Source organism: Lepisosteus oculatus, chromosome 19 (assembly GCF_040954835.1).
Source record: "Lepisosteus oculatus isolate fLepOcu1 chromosome 19, fLepOcu1.hap2, whole genome shotgun sequence".
Lineage (NCBI taxonomy): Eukaryota > Metazoa > Chordata > Actinopteri > Semionotiformes > Lepisosteidae > Lepisosteus > Lepisosteus oculatus.
The window spans coordinates 12,179,712-12,197,871 of NC_090714.1; the positions used below are offsets into that span (position 1 = coordinate 12,179,712).

The window sequence follows — 18,160 nt, forward strand, 5'->3', positions numbered from 1 at the left end:
CAGCGCAGCTCGGATAAAGCGTCTGCAGGTGTGGACTTAAATGATTTTCCTAGTACTTCTATTGCGCAACTGTATAGTACTAACGCCTTAATTCATCTGAATCTTCCACGGGTATAATACGTTAAAAGTGCTCTTGATGAATGGCGTTCCGTTCGTTTTTCAAGCTGCACAGTGTGTTGATTTTTGAAAAGGCTCATCGGGGGGAGGTTGCGTGCGATGTCCACTAGTGGGCAGCCAGGGGCGGTGAGCTCCGAGTCGCAAAGAGAACCAGGCTGTAATTACTGTGGCTACCCCTGGTTGTACTGAGAGGCTGGATCATAACGACCAGCCCAATAAGCGTCGGCTTTGGTTGGACCAGAGCGTAGGATTTGATCGCGCTCTAAATGCAAACACCTTAGGAGTTTTCCCCCCCCCTCATGGCAAAGTATTAAAGAGATGTGTCATTTTGAGTCATCTGAGCACTGGGTGAGTGTAGATCAAGGGTTTGAGTTGGGGGCATGAAACCAGCCAGCTGGTGACTGGGATTCCTCAAGCAGAGAGGGGAGGGTGAGATTCATCAGCCAGGCTGCTCTGGGCTTTCTCTACAGCCTCCTGGGTGCTTGCAGGCTCTGGCCTGGGACACATTAGAGCACAAAGCAAAATAAGTACTAATCTTGCCAAGAGCAGGACCATAGTAGATATGCCGCTGATGCCTGTAATTGTTGGCTATCTCTCGCAGGCGAGAGTTGTCCGTACACCTGAAAGTCACTGATCAGACCCACGGGAAGCGCACTCTCTCCTGTAGAATGAACAGGCACGGTCTTCTGCTGAAATCTGACTCTGGCCTGGGGTCCCCCCAGCTCGAGGGAATTTTAAGCAGACACCTGCTGTTGTACGCGACGCCTTGGAAATACATGAGCTGAAACGCAGGGTAACATCATCAGGAATAGCCACTAGGCCATAAGGGGAGTAGTCACTCTTAACCCACATTCATGGTACGGAGCAGAGCTGGACTATAAAGCCCTCTGTGACACTGTTGGAATTTGGGATACTGTGGGAAATACAGCTCGTGTGCATCTCCTGCTGTGTTCTCTGGAAATCGCCCTTTTCGTCTCATTGGACTGCCCTGTGACTCCTTGCATTCTTTTGCATGAGAGAGATCAGACACAGTCTGCCAACACTGGGTTTGCTGCTTCTCTAAAATCTTCCTTAGGCAGTGTCTGACCATATCGTTCCAGTCCTTTTTAGTGTCCCCTGTATTCCTGTTACTGGTAAGACCAGGTAATATCATTCCGTATTAACACGTATTCTATTTAGGAGAGCTTGTTTAGATTGGTGGTCAACTGCACAGAGCTCCTGCTCGGTCACTCTTCTCAGTTCGGTGATGGCTGGCTGCTGGGGAACCCGTCACTAATCTCCCCCCCACCCTGCTGCAGCTCTTCAGACAGAACTGGCAAGTTTATTTTCCACAGGGGAGCGCAGCTGGTCGACAGCTCCGGGGTGAGGCAGGGACGGCCGATGAAGTCTTTCATTTCACTCCTGCTTGGGCGGGTTTCGGCTTTGCAACACATTTTAATATACACAAATACCTACTGCCAAAATCCGAACTGACCCTGGTGTCTGCAGTTGCCTGATTTGCACAAATTCCGACTTGGCTCAAAGCGCTAATCGCAAAAGGCCCTGAGAAACGCAGGGTCGGTGAGGAGAGAGGGATGATGTGTTTTGTTTGTACAGCAGGACAGATGTGCTGGGGATGAGTACCTTTCTTTAAATAACCCAGACGTTCTCTAAAGATCTGTATATAAACAAATTAAATCCGCTAGGGCTGGATGTCCAAATGTTTTGGTTTTTTTTCTTGGCTTGTGTCGGGGTTGAAGGTTAAAGGGATGTCTGAGGCAGGCGGGTCAGGTTTCCGAGGGGGCAGTGTTACGAGAGGAACGCAGGGTGCAGATCCTGGGATTGGTTTTCGAACCTCTGTTGGGCCACTCTGTCTGGGTGTGCAAAGCCCAGCTCTGGGAGAACAGGGTTCAGGAAGGATGGTGGAGTTCTCCTGGAGTGCAGGGTTCGGATCTGTCCATCTTTTTGAACGCAAGAGAGACCCTTTCTCTCCTGGTCCTTCCTCACAGGAAGGCGTGTTAACTTCCTGTGTCACCATAACGGCTGTGGATTGAAACTGCACAGCCCCCTCGTTAGGGGGCTTACCTCATTGAGTTTGGCATCAAATGACATGCAGTTATTTTCGCCGAACCCCGAAAGCCAGGTTATCCACCAGACGCGTGCATCCACCATTTCATAATCCCGACGGCCCATATATAAATTGCTATTTCTGTCGGGGCAGGATGCGGACGTGGCACGGAGCTTAGGATTTTAACACTCCGTCTCCTGACGGGGAATCGTGTAACAGGAGAGGGGCGACGCGGCGCCCAGGCCTCACCTTGGCGTTTGTTTTCCTCTTTCCCAAGGTTATCCAAGTAAACCTCCATGCTCCAATCCCGCTTGCTTTCGTTCCCCAGCGAGGCTTAATGACGTGTCTTAATATCCAGAGGATTTGTTCTTTTTTTTAATATTCTTTTCGGCTTTTTTTAATATTCATTTTCTTTCTTAACATCCTACCCTCCCCCCCCCCCCCCCGGCGTGATATTGGTGTGGCTGTGGGCAGCGTGTGTGCACTGTGGGAGACAGTTGCTGGAGTGAGCAGAGGGTCACACACGCGGAGCACAGCTGGCTCAGGGAATCCCCTTTCTCCCAGCCTGTCGCCACCGGCGCTGCTGAGAGACGCGTCTTCCACACGTCCCCGGAGCTCGAACTTTCAGGAAGAGCTACAAACTGCACAGGACCCCGAAACCGGGCCTGAGAGACGCAAGACCAGGGCCTCCTACCTTAAGGGCCGCCTGCCAGAGGCAAGGGAAGGGGTCACCTGCTGAGGAAGCCCGAGGAGAAAGCTTTGGGGGTGTGACGATCTGCTGCGCGCGGGCGCCACTGCCACCCGGTGCCCGTGCCCGCCTCCTCTTTGGCACAATGCAGCAGTCGATGCTCCAGGCACGCTGCCAGGAGACCATCGTAATCTCCGACTGGGGGATCCCTCTCGTCATCGCCCTCCTGCTCCTGTGGCTCGTCTACGGCTTCGTCTACCTGCCGGCCGCCCTGCAGAGAGCCCTGCTGGACGGAGCCCCGGCCAACACCACGGAGGGCATCGCCTTCCCCTACAGCCAGGACGACTGACCAGGAACCAAGGAGGTGGCCGCGCCGGCCCGCTCCACGCACAAGATTGGCGGATGAGTTCCTCGTCATTATCTGCTGCTCATTTCACATCCCTTCCACCTGGTCTTCTTGAGTTCTTGAGGCGCGCCAGACGAGAGAGGAAAGACCCCCGTGTGCGTCTTGGCGCACAGAATGCGCGCGCTTAGCTGGAGCTCACCCTTTTCTCCGCTTTCCAGTTTCCAGCCTCTCTCTTTTTACAGTCCCACTCTTTCAGCTGTGCCGTTACGGCATTTGGCTGCCAGGTGCGCGCTGGACGGCGGTGGAGAAGAAACGCTTCTTCGTGTTTCGCGTTTTTTTATTTTGGGTTTCCTGCGCGTCTCCTGCTTTGTGAGCTGTCCTAGCGGGGCTGTTGCTGTGAGGGGTCTGACACATCCTACCCTCTCCTCTCGGGATGGTTGAGAAGCTCCTGGGTTCAGGGTGGGGCTCGTTCACTGCAGGGGAACCTTTCCAGTTGTTGTTGAAGACAGCCGCGGGTCCTGGAGAGCCGGAGGTTCAGCTGCGCTGTATTTGATTGCAAACCGCTTCTCTGCGCCGTGACGAAAGGAGACGATCAGGGTGGCTGTGTTCTGTACCCTCACTGTCCGCATTCTGCGTCCTCACAGCTCTCGTCTGTCCTGGTCCTTAACATGCGTTAATACTTAGTGCGATCACTCTGAGTAGAACTTTTTAAAGAGTAAGCTAAAAGCTCAGATTTCAAATGTGGAAAGTTAGTTCAAAATAACATCGGAGGCTGGATTGCAACTTTTTAAGGAATCTCAAGTTCACAGCGGCACCTTGTGTCTGAAACAAAGCTGGCCGTGCATTAAGTTTGATAATTAATCTGTGCTGGATTGGTTAATTTATAGGCATGTATAAATTATTTTAAATTTGACAACACTTGTTTATTCTGGTAAATGATAACTTAGTTCTGCTAAGTAAGACTACACCTCAGTGCTGAAACCTGCAGCTGTGTGTGTACATATTCCTGGGATTTTTCTAAATCTGCAGGTGACGAAACTCTGGTGTGTTGCTACAGCCTTAAACCCAAGCCAGACCTTCGTAAGACTGAGTATACAGGTTGCGGAAACCAACAGTTTAGCCAGACTTAATCAGGAGTGTTAGTAGTGGTTAGTCTGAGCATGCAATGGGAAACAGTAAAAAAAACAAAAAAAACAACAACAACTCTTCGTTTGGAACGAGGGGTGTCAAATGGGCTCTTAACTAGTTCCCCTCATGTTCCCAGTAACACAGTTGGTTTAATTATTTAATTAACTGCACAATTGTAATCATTTAACCAGACTCTGTGGTGATTTGTGGGTAGCTGCACTATTACTGAAGTGAGTGCTTTGTGTAATCAGTTGTACAAGATCTGAAGAATATTCCTATAGATGTCTTACTTAGTAGCTAATTAGCTTACTTGTTTAATTAACTGCTCAGGTCAGAACAAAACCCAGAAGAAATAAGAACTTGCAGGAATTGAGTTTGAGACCCTCCCCCCACACTAAATCCTTCCACAGTGTTTTTAATTGTATAAAACCATCACGTTCTTAATTAAAATCGTTAATTAAGGTAGACAAATTGTAAAAATAACTGTACATTACATTTGGTCTATATACTGTCTTACAGTACCTCATGAATGTATTGCATATTAGTTATAGATACATCTGGTTTAATTACGTACTGTATATTTTGATAAGTTTCTGATAAAATAAAAATGGATAGTTAATATATTATAAACCAAACTGTGTCCTAGATTCTTCTGTTTGGAGTGTGTTTAGCAGAGCTTTATTTGCGAAAAGAGAGAATTCTAGTTGACTTGACAGTAAGGTGTGTGTGTGTGTCTTCAGTCCCCTAGTTTCACCTGCAAAAAAGTATTTTGGCAGCAGATCTTGTCCCCAGAGAGACAGACAGGGACAGCGGGACAGTACTGCAGAGCCCCCTGCTCTTGTCCTCCTTCCTGTAATCACAGCATGTGTGAAAACCCCAGATTACGGCCGATCGGCTGGTGTCTGTTCTGCTGAACACCGGCAGTGTGTCCTCTGGCTCTCTGGGCTTGTAGCTTGGTTTGCCTTTGGCGAGCTCGCCAACTGTACAGAAACTGCTTTTCCACTCAAGAGTCGACAGGCTTCCAAGAGATGCCTTTTTATTTAAATTTAGTGTATTTAAATTACTCATTTTTTAACTTGATTGAAACTCAACTTGAAAACACAGAAAGAAAAGAAGCGATAAAGATTAATTTATGCTTCCCTGTGTAGGAATCTGTTGAAATGTCTGTCTCTCGGTGCAGTGAGTATCTGGAGTTTTGTGCTAGGTTTTTTCCTGAGCAATTTTTATTTTTTTTATTTTCATTTTAACTTCAGCAAATCTCACATCATCTTTGTCCCAATTGCAGAAACTCTCGAGCCTTGTAATCTTCTGTAGTCACCATATAATTTCTTCTGTGTTAATTACTTCTGGTCTGCTTTGTTTAACTTATGCTGTAGAGTTCAGCTGCTTAAAGATCTCTTGTACTTGAGCATGCACCACATCTGACTGCTTGTCTGACAGTCTATCAATTTAATAGTTATGACATTTGTTTAAATGCATGCCTTTCCTCTTATAAAATCCAATTCCACTTGTAATGTATTCTTAAAATGAATTGTTAATCAAGTGCAAGTCGGGTCTCTTGCTAATTGCTAATTCTTGCTAATGCGTGCTTGCTCATTCTTTGTACTCTGCTTCCTACTTGTCCTTTTATGAATATTTAACTTTTGAAAAGTACTGGTGTCTGATCCAAACAGAAAGGAAACCCCCGTCCAAACACATCGATCCCACCTGTTTGCTTCACAGCGCCCTCTAGTGCCAGCTCTTGCACAAGGTGTCTTGTGCAAGATGGCAGACATCTCTACCACCATGGTGTTCATCACAGCAAAGCTGTTTTTCCCAGGACTGAAGTGCATCGTTAATCCTGGTCTGTGGCACACCCACAGTGCCGGCTTTGTCCCATGGGTTATGGTCAAGGCTCTGGAGAGCCCCAGTCTTTAGAGAAAAGACTGGGTCTGCATGGTAGCTTGTGCCAGTGTAGGATCACATGCTGAGATCATCTGCGATGGGAACTGGGGCTCTTCAAGGCCGGGGGTTGGTATCTGGTGGGCAGATCGTGAGTAGGGAGCCTTTCTTCCGGTCCTGGGCCCCTCTGGACAGAATGGACCAGATGCTGGTCCTCCCTGTCATCTAATAATTATAATGTATAATTCATTACACTTCTATAGCACATTTCTGGACACTCCACTCAAAGCGCTTTACAGGTAATGGGGACTCCCCTCCACCACCACCAGTGTGCAGCCCCACCTGGATGATGCGTCTACAGCCATAGTGCACCAGTACTCTCCGCACAACACAGAGACCACAATGACCACAGAGAATCGGGACATCGGTTAAACATCTCATATGAAGGACGCCGCCTTTTCACAGTATAGTGTCCCCGTCACTATACTGGGGCATTAGGATCCACACAGACTGCAGGGCGAGCGCTCCCTACTGGTCACACTATCACCTCTTCCAGCAGCAACCTTAGTTTGTCCCATCCAGGTACTGACCAGGCTCCCACCTGCTGAGCTTCAGTGGGCTGCCAGTGGTGTGCTGCAGTGTGACATGGCTGCTGGCCATATCGGGTCTAAGTTCTCTCTGCTGGGGCTGTGCGCGGGGCTGTTCCTCTGAATCTCTAAAGCTGATGCCTGCGAGGGTATGGACTCAAGACAGAGGAGGCCAGCTCAGTCTCGCACTGTGTGTCAGAACTACGGCACCGCAGGGGTGGCACAGCTAGAGTGGCATCGCTTGAAAGAAGGGTGCTTGCAGGTGATCTCACTACCGTTTATTTTTCCTGCTGGTTTCTATGGATACTTCATAGCAGAACCCTGGTCAAGGCTACTTATTGAAGTTGGAGGGGAGGCTGCTTCATCCTTCCCTGCGTTTTGGTGGGGTTTTTCACGTTTTCCATGAAGTCTGCATATAAACTGAGGTGACCCCAGCAGTAGGGCTTCAAACGGCACAAGGTGACGGCTCTTGTTTTAATGTCGAAAGTGCGATATCCGTAAAGGCTTACTACATATAAAAATAGATGTGGGACGCCTTTTAAAGTATAAATGGGTTTGAACACCTTGTCCTCTCGCTTCTCCCTCCCACCCGCTCTCTGCCCCCTAGTGGCTGGTGTGTGCGAGTGCGGTCTGCACAGGGGGTGCTGGGGGGGGTGTGTGTGTGTGTCGAATCACGCGCTCTGTCGCAGGAGGGAGGGGGCGGAGGGGCTCCGACTGAAATATCCAGGCTCGTCTGGGAGGCTCGTTCTGACCCTGAACCCGGCTGACCTCCTAATTAGCTGAAATTAGAAATAGATTTTTCAATTAGACATTTCATGACCACAGAGAATCATAACAAATCTTTTCTTTTTTTTTGTTGCTGTAAGGGTCTTTAAGGCCTGTGAAAGTATTGAATCGTTTCCCCCCCCCGCCCCAGAGGAACAAAGATTAATTTGTCGTGTGCCTTCTTATGTGCAAAACGAGGTGAATGCATAAGTTCGCTTGAAAGAATCTTGACTTTCTATTCACTTAAGTGGAATGGGACAGTCTTGCATCTTGGCAAGCGACAGTGTAGGTCTGCCTGCAGGCTACATGGTTGTTACAGCTCGGCCACTGTGTTAAAGAAGTCTGCTGAGTAAGTGAGACAGGAGGTATTTACTGCTGCTCTCAGTACGAGACAAGTTGCTGTATGTTAATCCAAAGACATGCTGGGTTTTCCTCTTAGTGGGTTACAGCAGTGAGCTCATTGCTCCCGTGCTCTACAGAGGTTGCTCGTTCAGCCCTTTCATTTATGCATAGGTCCATTTTCTAACCGCTTCATGCAATTCAGGGTCATGGGGGGGGAGCCGGAGCCTATCCCAGCAAGCAGTGGGCGCAGGGCAGGATACACCCTGGAGAGGATACCCCTCCAGCCCATCGCAGGGCAGACAGAGACACGCAGACACACAAGCACCAGTTTTCAAAGCAGCCAGCTAACCTGCCAGCATGTCTTTGAACTGTGGGAGGACAAAGGAACCTCAGGTGATCATGTAGGTTTCCTGGGGAGAACACACAAACTCCCCGCGTGCAGCAACTCAGGAGTTGAACCCCAGAGCCCATGAGCTGCAAGGCAGCAATGCTAATGCCAAGCCACTGTGCTGCCCCTCTTACCAATTTCTTTCCTGAATCTGCTTCTCTTCACCTGGAGTGGGGCTCGCGCCGTACCACGCACTGAAGCTTCCCATGTTATTTCCAGCTCTGTGCAGTGCTCCGAGGTGCCGTCATGTGAAAGGGCACTACATACAGTTAATGTGCATTTTGGGGTTTGTGTGGGAACGTGCTTGCTATGGAAGAAGATGGGACAGGGGTTATCAGTGCTCTCAGCCCCCAGCCAGCCTTTCTACTTCGGTCTTCCAGCTGAGGTGGTTGTTTTCTGTTGCCATCTTTCTCGTTGAGAGGCGTCAGGCTTCTGGAAGAGGGACTCGCGACAGTGGTGCACAGGGGATCCGTGAAACACCATTGGCTTAATTACTTGAAGGGTGCTCTGACAGCTCTGTAATCGCAGTGCGTGTTCCCAACCGGTGCCTGGGAGTGGAATATTGAATTATTAAAAAAAACAGCTGGGCCAGCCATTTGCAGAATTGATTATATAAATAGGTAAGCTCCTTAGCTAACGGCAATGACCATCGCCTGGCCATCCAGTAGTATTTGGCCTCCCCTAAACTGCTTAAGACGTTTTATAGATCAGGAGCCTGCGGATTGATGGGATCAAGCACATTTTGTTGCCTTTGGGTTGTGGCCTAAGCTGATTTTGTTGATACCCGGCTGAAGGAGGAGGAGATGCATTTTGTTTGTAAATAAGTGGCGCATCACAAGATTAGGAATTAATCCCTTCCCTGCCCCTTTGATCTGCAGCTTGGCCTTCGGTCCCCTAGTGCGTTCGGAGTGTGATACAGTGCTTACAGGGTTGCCTCTCGCGGGCCTTGACCTTCCAGCGGATCATCAGTCTGATGCCACAACTGTCCCTTCTCCCCCAGTGACAGGATCAAATGTCATGCTGAGAAACCACAGTGCCCTAACATCACAGTGGTTCTCTCGCTTTGAGCACTAGGACTAGTTTGGTCAAGGGTGTTTCGTCTCTGGGGGCTGTTACAGCAGTGCTGCAGCCTGCCTTGTGGTTGTGCATTTGTTGTGCGACTCTGCCTTGCGGTCACTGAGCATCCACGTGTCACTGTCCCTGCAGGAACATGGAGGAGGTGGTGCGGTTCCCCACGCTGCCCCCCCGGCGGCAGCTCACCTATCAGGCCAAGCAGATGATTGCCAGGGAGATCGAGCTGGAGAAGATGAGGAGGGCGGAGGCCATGCTCCAGGCCCGGAATCCGCAGCGGGTGAGCTAGAGAGACACACGCGTGCACAGAGGCACAGTGCTTGTTCACCAGTACGTACACGTGCGTGCACAGAGGCACGGTGCTTGTTCACCAGTACGTACACGTGCGTGCACAGAGGCACGGTGCTTGTTCACCAGTACGTACACGTGCGTGCACAGAGGCACGGTGCTTGTTCACCAGTACGTACACGTGCGTGCCCAGAGGCGCGGTGCTTGTTCACCAGTACGTACACGTGCGTGCACAGAGGCGCGGTGCTTGTTCACCAGTACGTACACGTGCGTGCACAGAGGCGCGGTGCTTGTTCACCAGTACGTACACGTGCGTGCACAGAGGCGCGGTGCTTGTTCACCAGTACGTACACGTGCGTGCACAGAGGCGCGGTGCTTGTTCACCAGTACGTACACGTGCGTGCACAGAGGCGCGGTGCTTGTTCACCAGTACGTACACGTGCGTGCACAGAGGCACAGTGTTTACAAATACACACACATAGATGCAGTGTGTAGCAATCCCTTTGCATTCACCCTCAAACTAGGCCTCCCTCTTTTAGGTCTTTGGGAGTTAAACCTGATCTCCAAGGTTTGGTGAAATAAAGAGGCTTAGAAGACCTTTTAAAATCTGTTATTTATTCATTCTTCATTGTTGGGAAAGAGTATTAGAAAGTAAACCGTTTTCACGAAAGAAGATGCCGTCAGCATTTCTACATGCAGGCCAATTCTTTAGGACAGAGTAATTAAAGATTAATCGGGACATTCATGTTTTATTGAGTTGCTGTAGCCAGGCTGGGCAGAGCACAGAGGAGATTCAGGATGGGCTTTTATACCAAGATCCCAGGATGTGAAACCTGGGGCTCTGTCCCTGTCTGCACAGGCAGGGGCTGCAATATGAAGGCCTTTGTCATGACCAGCCCTTCTCCCAGCAACCATGCTGCCATGGACTAATGGATGTCACCTGGTTCTCACACTAGTGGGCTGTCAGTAGCCCTGGTTTGTGCATATTTCACTGATTTGGGGGAAAAAAACAGACATCCTGGTAGTGCCCAATTAATAATTTCCACAGTCGATTTACTGTATATTTCCCCAAACAAGACTGTTCTCAGTGCAAAGTAAAGCAGACCTTAAAGTGATGGGGTGCAAGCAATCCACAAGACTGCTAAAGAATAGGTTTAACAGGTTTTCTATGAAGAAGACTTCAAAAGGTCCTCCTTTTTTGCACGATTCCAGTCCTGCCTCCAGATGTGCTGGGATGGAGCGAGGGCAGAGATAGATGCAGTGCGTTATTTAATCTGCGAGCCCTGAGCCTGTGGCTCGCAGGATTACCTCACTCTGCTGTCCATATGCTCGGCATCTCCTCCAGTTCTCCCCCTGCAAGCGCTGCGAGGGAGCGGGGCTTGGTTATTTCTGTAATGCCTGCCCATGAATTGTTAATGGACGTGGATTGGTTGGCTGCGCTTTGCTGAGTTTCAGCTTGTTAATTAGGCCTAGGGGACAGAGAGAGAAAAGGAAGAGAGAGGGAGAGAAACACCAGGCGTGGGGATGGGAGGGGAAGGCTCACCGAGTCCAGGGGAAAGCTGCTCCTGTGAGAACGCCCATTTTCTCTCTTGTTTTGGATAAACAAAGCTCCCATGACGCTTCTGCAAAGACGCCACAACTCGGGCCCGGGAGGAGTGCATGCTGGGAAGCTGGGTGATGCTCAGCCTGTTTCTAAGCCGTGAAAAATTAGCGGCTGTAGACTTATGAAGGTCCTGGTCACTCATCCAGCACTGGGGTCACTAAAATGCCCTCTTATCTCAAAAGGCTTAGATAAACAGGCATCCCAGCATGTATTCTGGAAGAGTTGTGCTACACAGCAGTTCTGATCTAGTGTTGGACCCTATAAATGATCCATTTATTGTGTATCCCAAGCTGCCGTCCTGCATGCATGATGCTTTTTGCTTGTATCTATGTCCAGGTGCCTTGACCCTGCTGGCTTTTGTCGTTGCAGGAAGAGGAAAAGGGCCAACGGGAGAAGAGGGTGCCACCCCAGGGTCCAGCGCCCAAGGAGGGCATCAAGAACCACCAGCAGAGGCTGGAGAGCATCGTAAAGCAGGCCGCCGTGGAGACTGCCAAGGTGAGACCTCACACCCCCCCCCGCAACAGCCCTGTGCTTCCCAGAGTGGCCACCAAGTCACTTTCCTTCATACAGAACATTAATGTCGCATTTAACTTTACTCCTGCAGCCTGAACCACACTCAGAGAAAGATGAATTTGCAGGAAGAACTTTATCCTGATCTTGATCAAGGCTACCTGTGTTGCCGAAATCCTTTCTGCATCCCCTCCTCATACAGTAGGCCCACGTGTGTTTGAAAATGGAGGAGGGGAAGGCAGGCTGGAGTTCAGGTATCTGTTTTGTAACCTGTAACGCATTTGACCATGGGCACTGATAAGTGCTAGCAGGATTCCCTCGTGACCTGGAAAAGCATGGAAATTCATGATCACCAGATGACCAGCACAGTTAAAATAGCTGATTTACACTGAACAAGTCGGCACAGGAAAATGGATGCAGATGTCCGTGTTGGATCTCTGTAGCTGAAGTCAGGGCTACTCAATTCTACATTCCTCTCCCTTGCTGAACTGTGATGATTGATTCCTCTAATCATCAGTTAAATAACTAAGGAGCTGGTTGTGTAAGAATTGTGTAATGGAGAAATTTAGGGGGATTGCAGAGATCGTGAAGTCTTTGCTTTTCATGAATTCAAACGAGCTAATGGTGAATAAACTTAGAAGTGGTTTCATTCACAAGCAGCCGTGTTATTTGCAGTCTGGAAGTTAATCAAGCTTGATTCCGAGACAGTTTGTCGAATTCCTGCAGCCGATTTAAACCTGAGGATCGGCAGCCTGTGACAGGTTGTAGCAGGGGACGTAATGGAAAGACGCCGAAAATGTCCACTGAAGGGAAAATTCACCTTGAAGGTGACCGCATGGGTCTCCCCCCGCAGAGCTGTGCTGCGGGAGACCCTCTCGGCTGTCTTTTTGTGCGCGCCTGTGCCGCAGTGAGCAGCTGCTGGCCCCGCGCTGGAGTGCGGGGGTCTGTCGGGAGAGGAGATCCGCCGCGTCAGGTCTCCCTCAGTGCTGCTTCTCTCAGCCCGCTTGTCTCAGGTGCACCGAGTCAGAGAAGAGCTGATCGCTGCCAGCAGGAAGCTAATGCACACTCTTAATTAATCCCAGATACGGCAACGCTTTCTTAAAACACTACTTTTAATTGGGAGCAGATGTGCCAATATCGCAAGGCACTTCAGTTTTGACCCTGTTTTCCGTAACACTGCCGCCCACCTACACTGTCGCCTACGAAAGCCTGGATACAGAAGGTTTAGGAGGAGGACAGGCCATCTAGTGCCATTAACACTTGTTGTTTTCCATTGAACTGAGTGATTTTGTTGCAGGGTCGGGCTCATTGGAAGATCCCAGTGCTTTAAGCACTGTTTTTAGCACATCGCTTGACACTTTATTGAGCACACTAATAATTCTCGGGTTTAATAAAGGTGTTTTCTGGTACCAGAGGAGAATCCGGTAACGTAGTTGCATCATTTTGTGACATTAGCACAACATCAGAGCGTGCTAATATGCTCCACGTACAGGTGTGAGGCGTGCAAGACAATCAGCCCTGTGGTGAGAGTGAGGGGCACAGGGAGGAGGCAGACACACCCCTATAACACCCAGATAAGCTGCCCTGGCCCTGTTGCGCCCTCACCACACACAGCCTGCTTGCAAAGCGCGGGAGATTAGAGCTGTAATCTTCTCATCCTCTGCCGATGATCGCCTGTGTGTGTGTGTGAGCGTGCATGTGGGATTCTCTCCCCCTCCGTGTCCGTTTCTGTTGTGTGGTTTCTGTTGCCGGTACAGAGCGCACGAGAGAGGCAAGGGTTAAAGCTTCCGCAGGTCTGCTCCGTGAAAAGTGTTTTGTTTATCTCGCGAGTGTAACTAGCACGTTCCCTTGGGCTCTGGAGGTGTCTTGATTTATATGAGGGTGTGCTGCTGAAAAACACATTTTCGGGGGGGGGGCTAGTTTGTAAATTTAGTGTTGTGCTGGGATCGGCCTCCTGGTTGCTGGAGTGCTGTATTTTTTAAGTTTAGCGAGTTCCAGTATATTCAGTAGGCACCTTGCACGATGGTGGGGCTCTTTATAGCAAATTACTATGATACTATGATATGATGTATAAGTATTTATATCACTGGATTTCTTAGCATTGCCCTCCTCTTACAGAGCTACTCTTAAAGAGATCCAGTGCTTCCTCCCAGTGTCTGTGCACACCTTCATTGTTATCCTGAAGATGACTCTTTGATTGTGTTCTTGTAGGCTCGTGTGTTTTAAGCGAGGAGTGACAAGAAATTTGTTTTCCTTTTGTACTATGTCGTTTTAATCCCAAGATTACCGTGGCCTCACAGCGCCTTCTTCAGCGAAAGCAGGAGAGAGAGGCGCATCCTTGTCATTTTCCTGATCCGCTCTGTTGCAGGAGTACAAAAGGAAGGTGGTTACGAAATCCGACGCCTCTGCGTTCTGAAAGTATTTAATTTGCCAGAGTCTTCGTCCATTAAAGACCCAAAGAGTAAATGCTTGAGCGAGATGTGCTGGTTAAGAAGTTTGAGGGAAGAAATGCTTTAAATGAAAAGGTTGTTGGGGTTTTTTTAACCACAGCACCCGTCACAAACACGCTTCTTGAAAAAACGTCAGGCCCAGTATTGACTGCTAGTCCAGTACCGGGGCCATACTGGCTGGCACTTGGGTAGCCTGTCATGCGAGGCTGTACTGGTGCAGAGAAGCTGTCTGTGAGCAAGTTGGCCCCACAGGTGCAGCTGCATAATGAGCCCATGTGGGAAAAAGACACACATAAGAGGTTTGTTTGTTTTTGATTCCTCAGCAACGGGCAGCTTGCTAATGATGGCTGTCCTTTACCTGTTTCCAACACAGGGAAAATCTCTCTCCCTCTCGCCCTCTTCCTTCGCCCTCTCTGCCGCTCTGCAAAAGTGCGTACCTTCAATACGCACAAGTAAAGGGCGGAGTGGTGTCTCCTGTGGCTCAGGATCTGCGCCTGTGGCTGGAAGGTTGCCGGTTCAAATCCCGCGGCCGGCAGAGGAGTCCTACTCCGTTGGGCCCCTGAGCAAGGCCCTTCACCCCAGCTGCTCCAGGGCCGCTGTATAAATGGCTGACCCTGCGCTCTGACCCCCAAGCTTCTCTGTGTGTCTGTGTGTCTCATGGAGAGCAAGTTGGGGTATGTGAAAAGACAAATTCCTAATGCAAGAAATTGTATATGGCCAATAAAGTGATCTGATCTTCAGCTGGGTCTGCAGCGCCTGATCCTAAATTGCCACATTGTCACAGGCAGAACCCAGCACTAAATGGGGTGGGGGTGGGGGACAGTAGGTCCTTCATCTGAATTTGAGATGAGGCCTGTCCTTGCCCTTTCATTCCTTAGCTCCTTAGTGCTTAGCTAAAGGAAACCCTGCGGGAGATGTAACTGGGGAAAGATGCATTCCTCTGCTATCTCGGTCTCTCCGATCTCTGCTGAGACTTTGTGCTCACAGGGGCTGCCTGACAGATCTGGATCGTCCTCCTATGGGCAAGGCAGTGTTGCGTCTCTCTCACTTCATGGACTCACATTCTGCACTATACAGTGTATTGAGAGCGTTGCAATTATTGAAAATGCCCTTTGCCGAAGTGGGATTTCACTGTGCAGCCTGTTCTGTTTTCCTGCATTCGAGTGTGTGTGTGTGTGCGCAACATGAAATGGCTGATGTCCAGCACACACTGAGCGCTGCATTTTCTCCTCCCGTCTAATCTCACAGCAGTGCTTTGCTTTCTGGGAAGGACTGTCACCTTTTGATGAAGTGTGACCAACAAGAAAATCAATGGGTAGCATATCTTTACATTTTAATGCTTTTCCATCAGTTGACTTGCGCACACACACCCCTATTAGCTCTTAACAAACTGGATGGCTATTGGGCTGCTCCTGAAGGCAAACTTCCCCCCGTGTTAATGTTGCTCCTGGCGGAGCTCCAGTTGGCCACTCTAATAAAGCAGTCGGATTGTCCCCCCCCCCCCCTGCTACAGCTCCGCTCTGACTCTGCGAGCCGTGTGGCAGGAGAGGGAGGGGGGCAGCTGTAGGCTGCTGTAGATATGAAGTAGGAGCTGCAGTAATGCTGCAGGATTTCTGAGCCTAATCCAAGCGCCGCTGGGGAATCAGGTTAATGGGAGGATAGCTGGCTTTAGCTGCGTGGCACGGCCCAGATCCTCTTTGCATCCTGGCACCCATACATAGGGCAGGGCTGTGCTGCCAGTCCCAGCCTGGCAGTGCCAGCGGGCGAGACGTATTCACCCGCAGGGCTTCCTGGTATGGAATCGCTTCATTTCTCAAAACCGGTCGTGTGGTGGCTTGCGCTTGGCGTACCTCTCTTCTTGATCGGTGCCCGTTTTTTCGCCCCCAGAGTTTGGATTTATATCCATTTTTGAATGGCGATCCGATGCGGCTGTGTGCTTTTGGAACCCGATGCTCCTGTCGCACAACAACTAACCGTGTCCGGCAGGCGTTCTCGGGAGGTTCCTGAAGCCTCAGCGAGGGAGTGGAGTGTGTGCTAATCTTGTGAAGTTTTTCTTCCTATGGAACAGGAGGCAGAGGTGTACTGGTGGAGTTAGGGGTCAGGATGAGCCACGGCGATGTCAGTGGTGAGACCTGATTGCTGGAAAGGTCTTGTGTGACTGGGGAGGACATCAGTAAGAACTGCTGTAATATACAGACCGGAGGTTCAGGCTGGGTTTCAGATTCCACATATCGCTGCATGAAAGAAAACGGGAGACTTGATGAGAATTGCTCTGAACCTTTTTCAGGACCCTGGAAGTGTCGCATTTCCCTCTGAAGATAAAATGCTAGAGCACTCCTTGTGACAGCTCTCCTCCAGACCCTTTGAAAACGTGCCCAAATGCTTTTTAGGCGTGCCGCCCCAGATTCAAACTTCTCATTAGCCGGGGTGCAATGCGTTGTAATCTGTTGATTGGGGGAAAAAGCCATTCAAAAGTCAGAGGCCCATGAAGCTAGTGTTGTACCTCTACCTGCGGTGTGCTGGCTCTGTGGCTAAGGGTCTGCGCCTGTGGAAGGAAGGTTGCTGGTTCGTATTCCGCGGCCGGCAGAGGAATCCTACTCCGTTGGGCCCCTGAGCAAGGCCCTTCACCCCAGCTGCTCCAGGGGCGCCGTATCATTCGCTGACCCTGCGCTCTGACCCAAAGCTTCTCTCCCTGTCCGTGTCTCTCACATTGGGGTACGTGAAAAGACAAATTCCTAATACAGGAAATTGTATATGGCCAGTAAAGTGATCTTATCTTACCTGCAGCCTATTTTGTCAGATTATGGGAGCCAAGCAAGACTGGCCCTGGTCAGTACTGAAACAGGAGATCTCCAAGGGTAACCTTAGGGCCCATTGTGCAAGTCCAGAATGAAATCTAGCTAGGACCCTAGTGTTAATGCCTCTGCTCCTCTGGACAGTGTCACAGAACATGCAATGACCAAGACGTCAGCAACTCAGTTCAAAAAGATCAAAACCTCCTACACCACAGTATTCCCTGGTATTGTGCTGGGGTTTTGAAATTTCTCATCCATCAGTATGTATGTACTGTATGAACTGATCCACCAACACCACTCTGTTGCTGACCAGTACTGACCATGCCCAACGTTGCTACAAGGTGATGTCACATGATTAGGGGAGATACATTTCTGATTTTCTGGGCATATATGCGAGATGTTTTTTTTAATTAAAGTTGTTTTGAGAAAGTGGTGATTTTGTTGTTGTGTTTCAGCCTGAAGTGGATTTCTTTGGCCGAGCAATCACCATTAAAGAGAAGCTGGTGTCCACAACTGCCACAGGTAAGGGATATCCAATTCTAAAGTTCCTTTTCCTCTGTTCTGCAGCTCTGATGGTAGATGTAAGACTATTTTCTGGTTCAATCATGTGTTACATAATTCCCCTGCAAACAGAATATTATACAGTATGTCCCGTCCACTCCCAAGTAAAGTCATGGTGCATGCTACAGGTTCGAAGGTCAGTAATGAATTGTCTGTGTAAGCTTATCTGTGAGTTGAGTCCTGAAAGTAAAATAACTAAAACAATATACGCCAATAACTCTGGCTATTGTGCCAGAGTATCATCGGAAAGGCTCTTAAACCCAGATGCATGTATGTGATGGCAGTAAGTGCACCAGGATCCTATATATGTGTCTAAATATGCTGCTCAGACATGGCTAAACGAGAGGATTATTTTGGGGTGGATTAGCTGTCATCTGGTGCTGCTCTTCGGAAGCATGTGGCCAGCATGTTGGGCTGGCCGGGGCTGGGCTGTGGCCGCTGGGATTAGCGGCTGTAATCCCTGCAGTGAATGGAGCCACAGGGGCACAGCAGGCCTCTCCCCACCACTTGAGTTTAATACCAGTCTGCACTGGGGGAGGGGGGTGGGGGGCGATTTCTGCTCTGATTGATAGTATACTGGGGGGTGTGGGGGG

The 18,160-nt window shown here is 49.6% G+C and overlaps 1 protein-coding gene across 1 annotated transcript in view; it reads left to right on the forward strand.

The window, feature by feature from the left end:
* Positions 1-18,160, forward strand: part of chtf18 (CTF18, chromosome transmission fidelity factor 18 homolog (S. cerevisiae)) — a 36,719-nt gene that overhangs the window by 17,496 nt on the left and 1,063 nt on the right. The window contains exons 19-21 of the mRNA XM_069180795.1: positions 9,496-9,640; positions 11,621-11,746; positions 17,462-17,528. Of these exons, the coding sequence (XP_069036896.1) occupies positions 9,496-9,640; positions 11,621-11,746; positions 17,462-17,528 (338 nt within the window). The remainder of the gene's footprint in view (positions 1-9,495; positions 9,641-11,620; positions 11,747-17,461; positions 17,529-18,160) is intronic.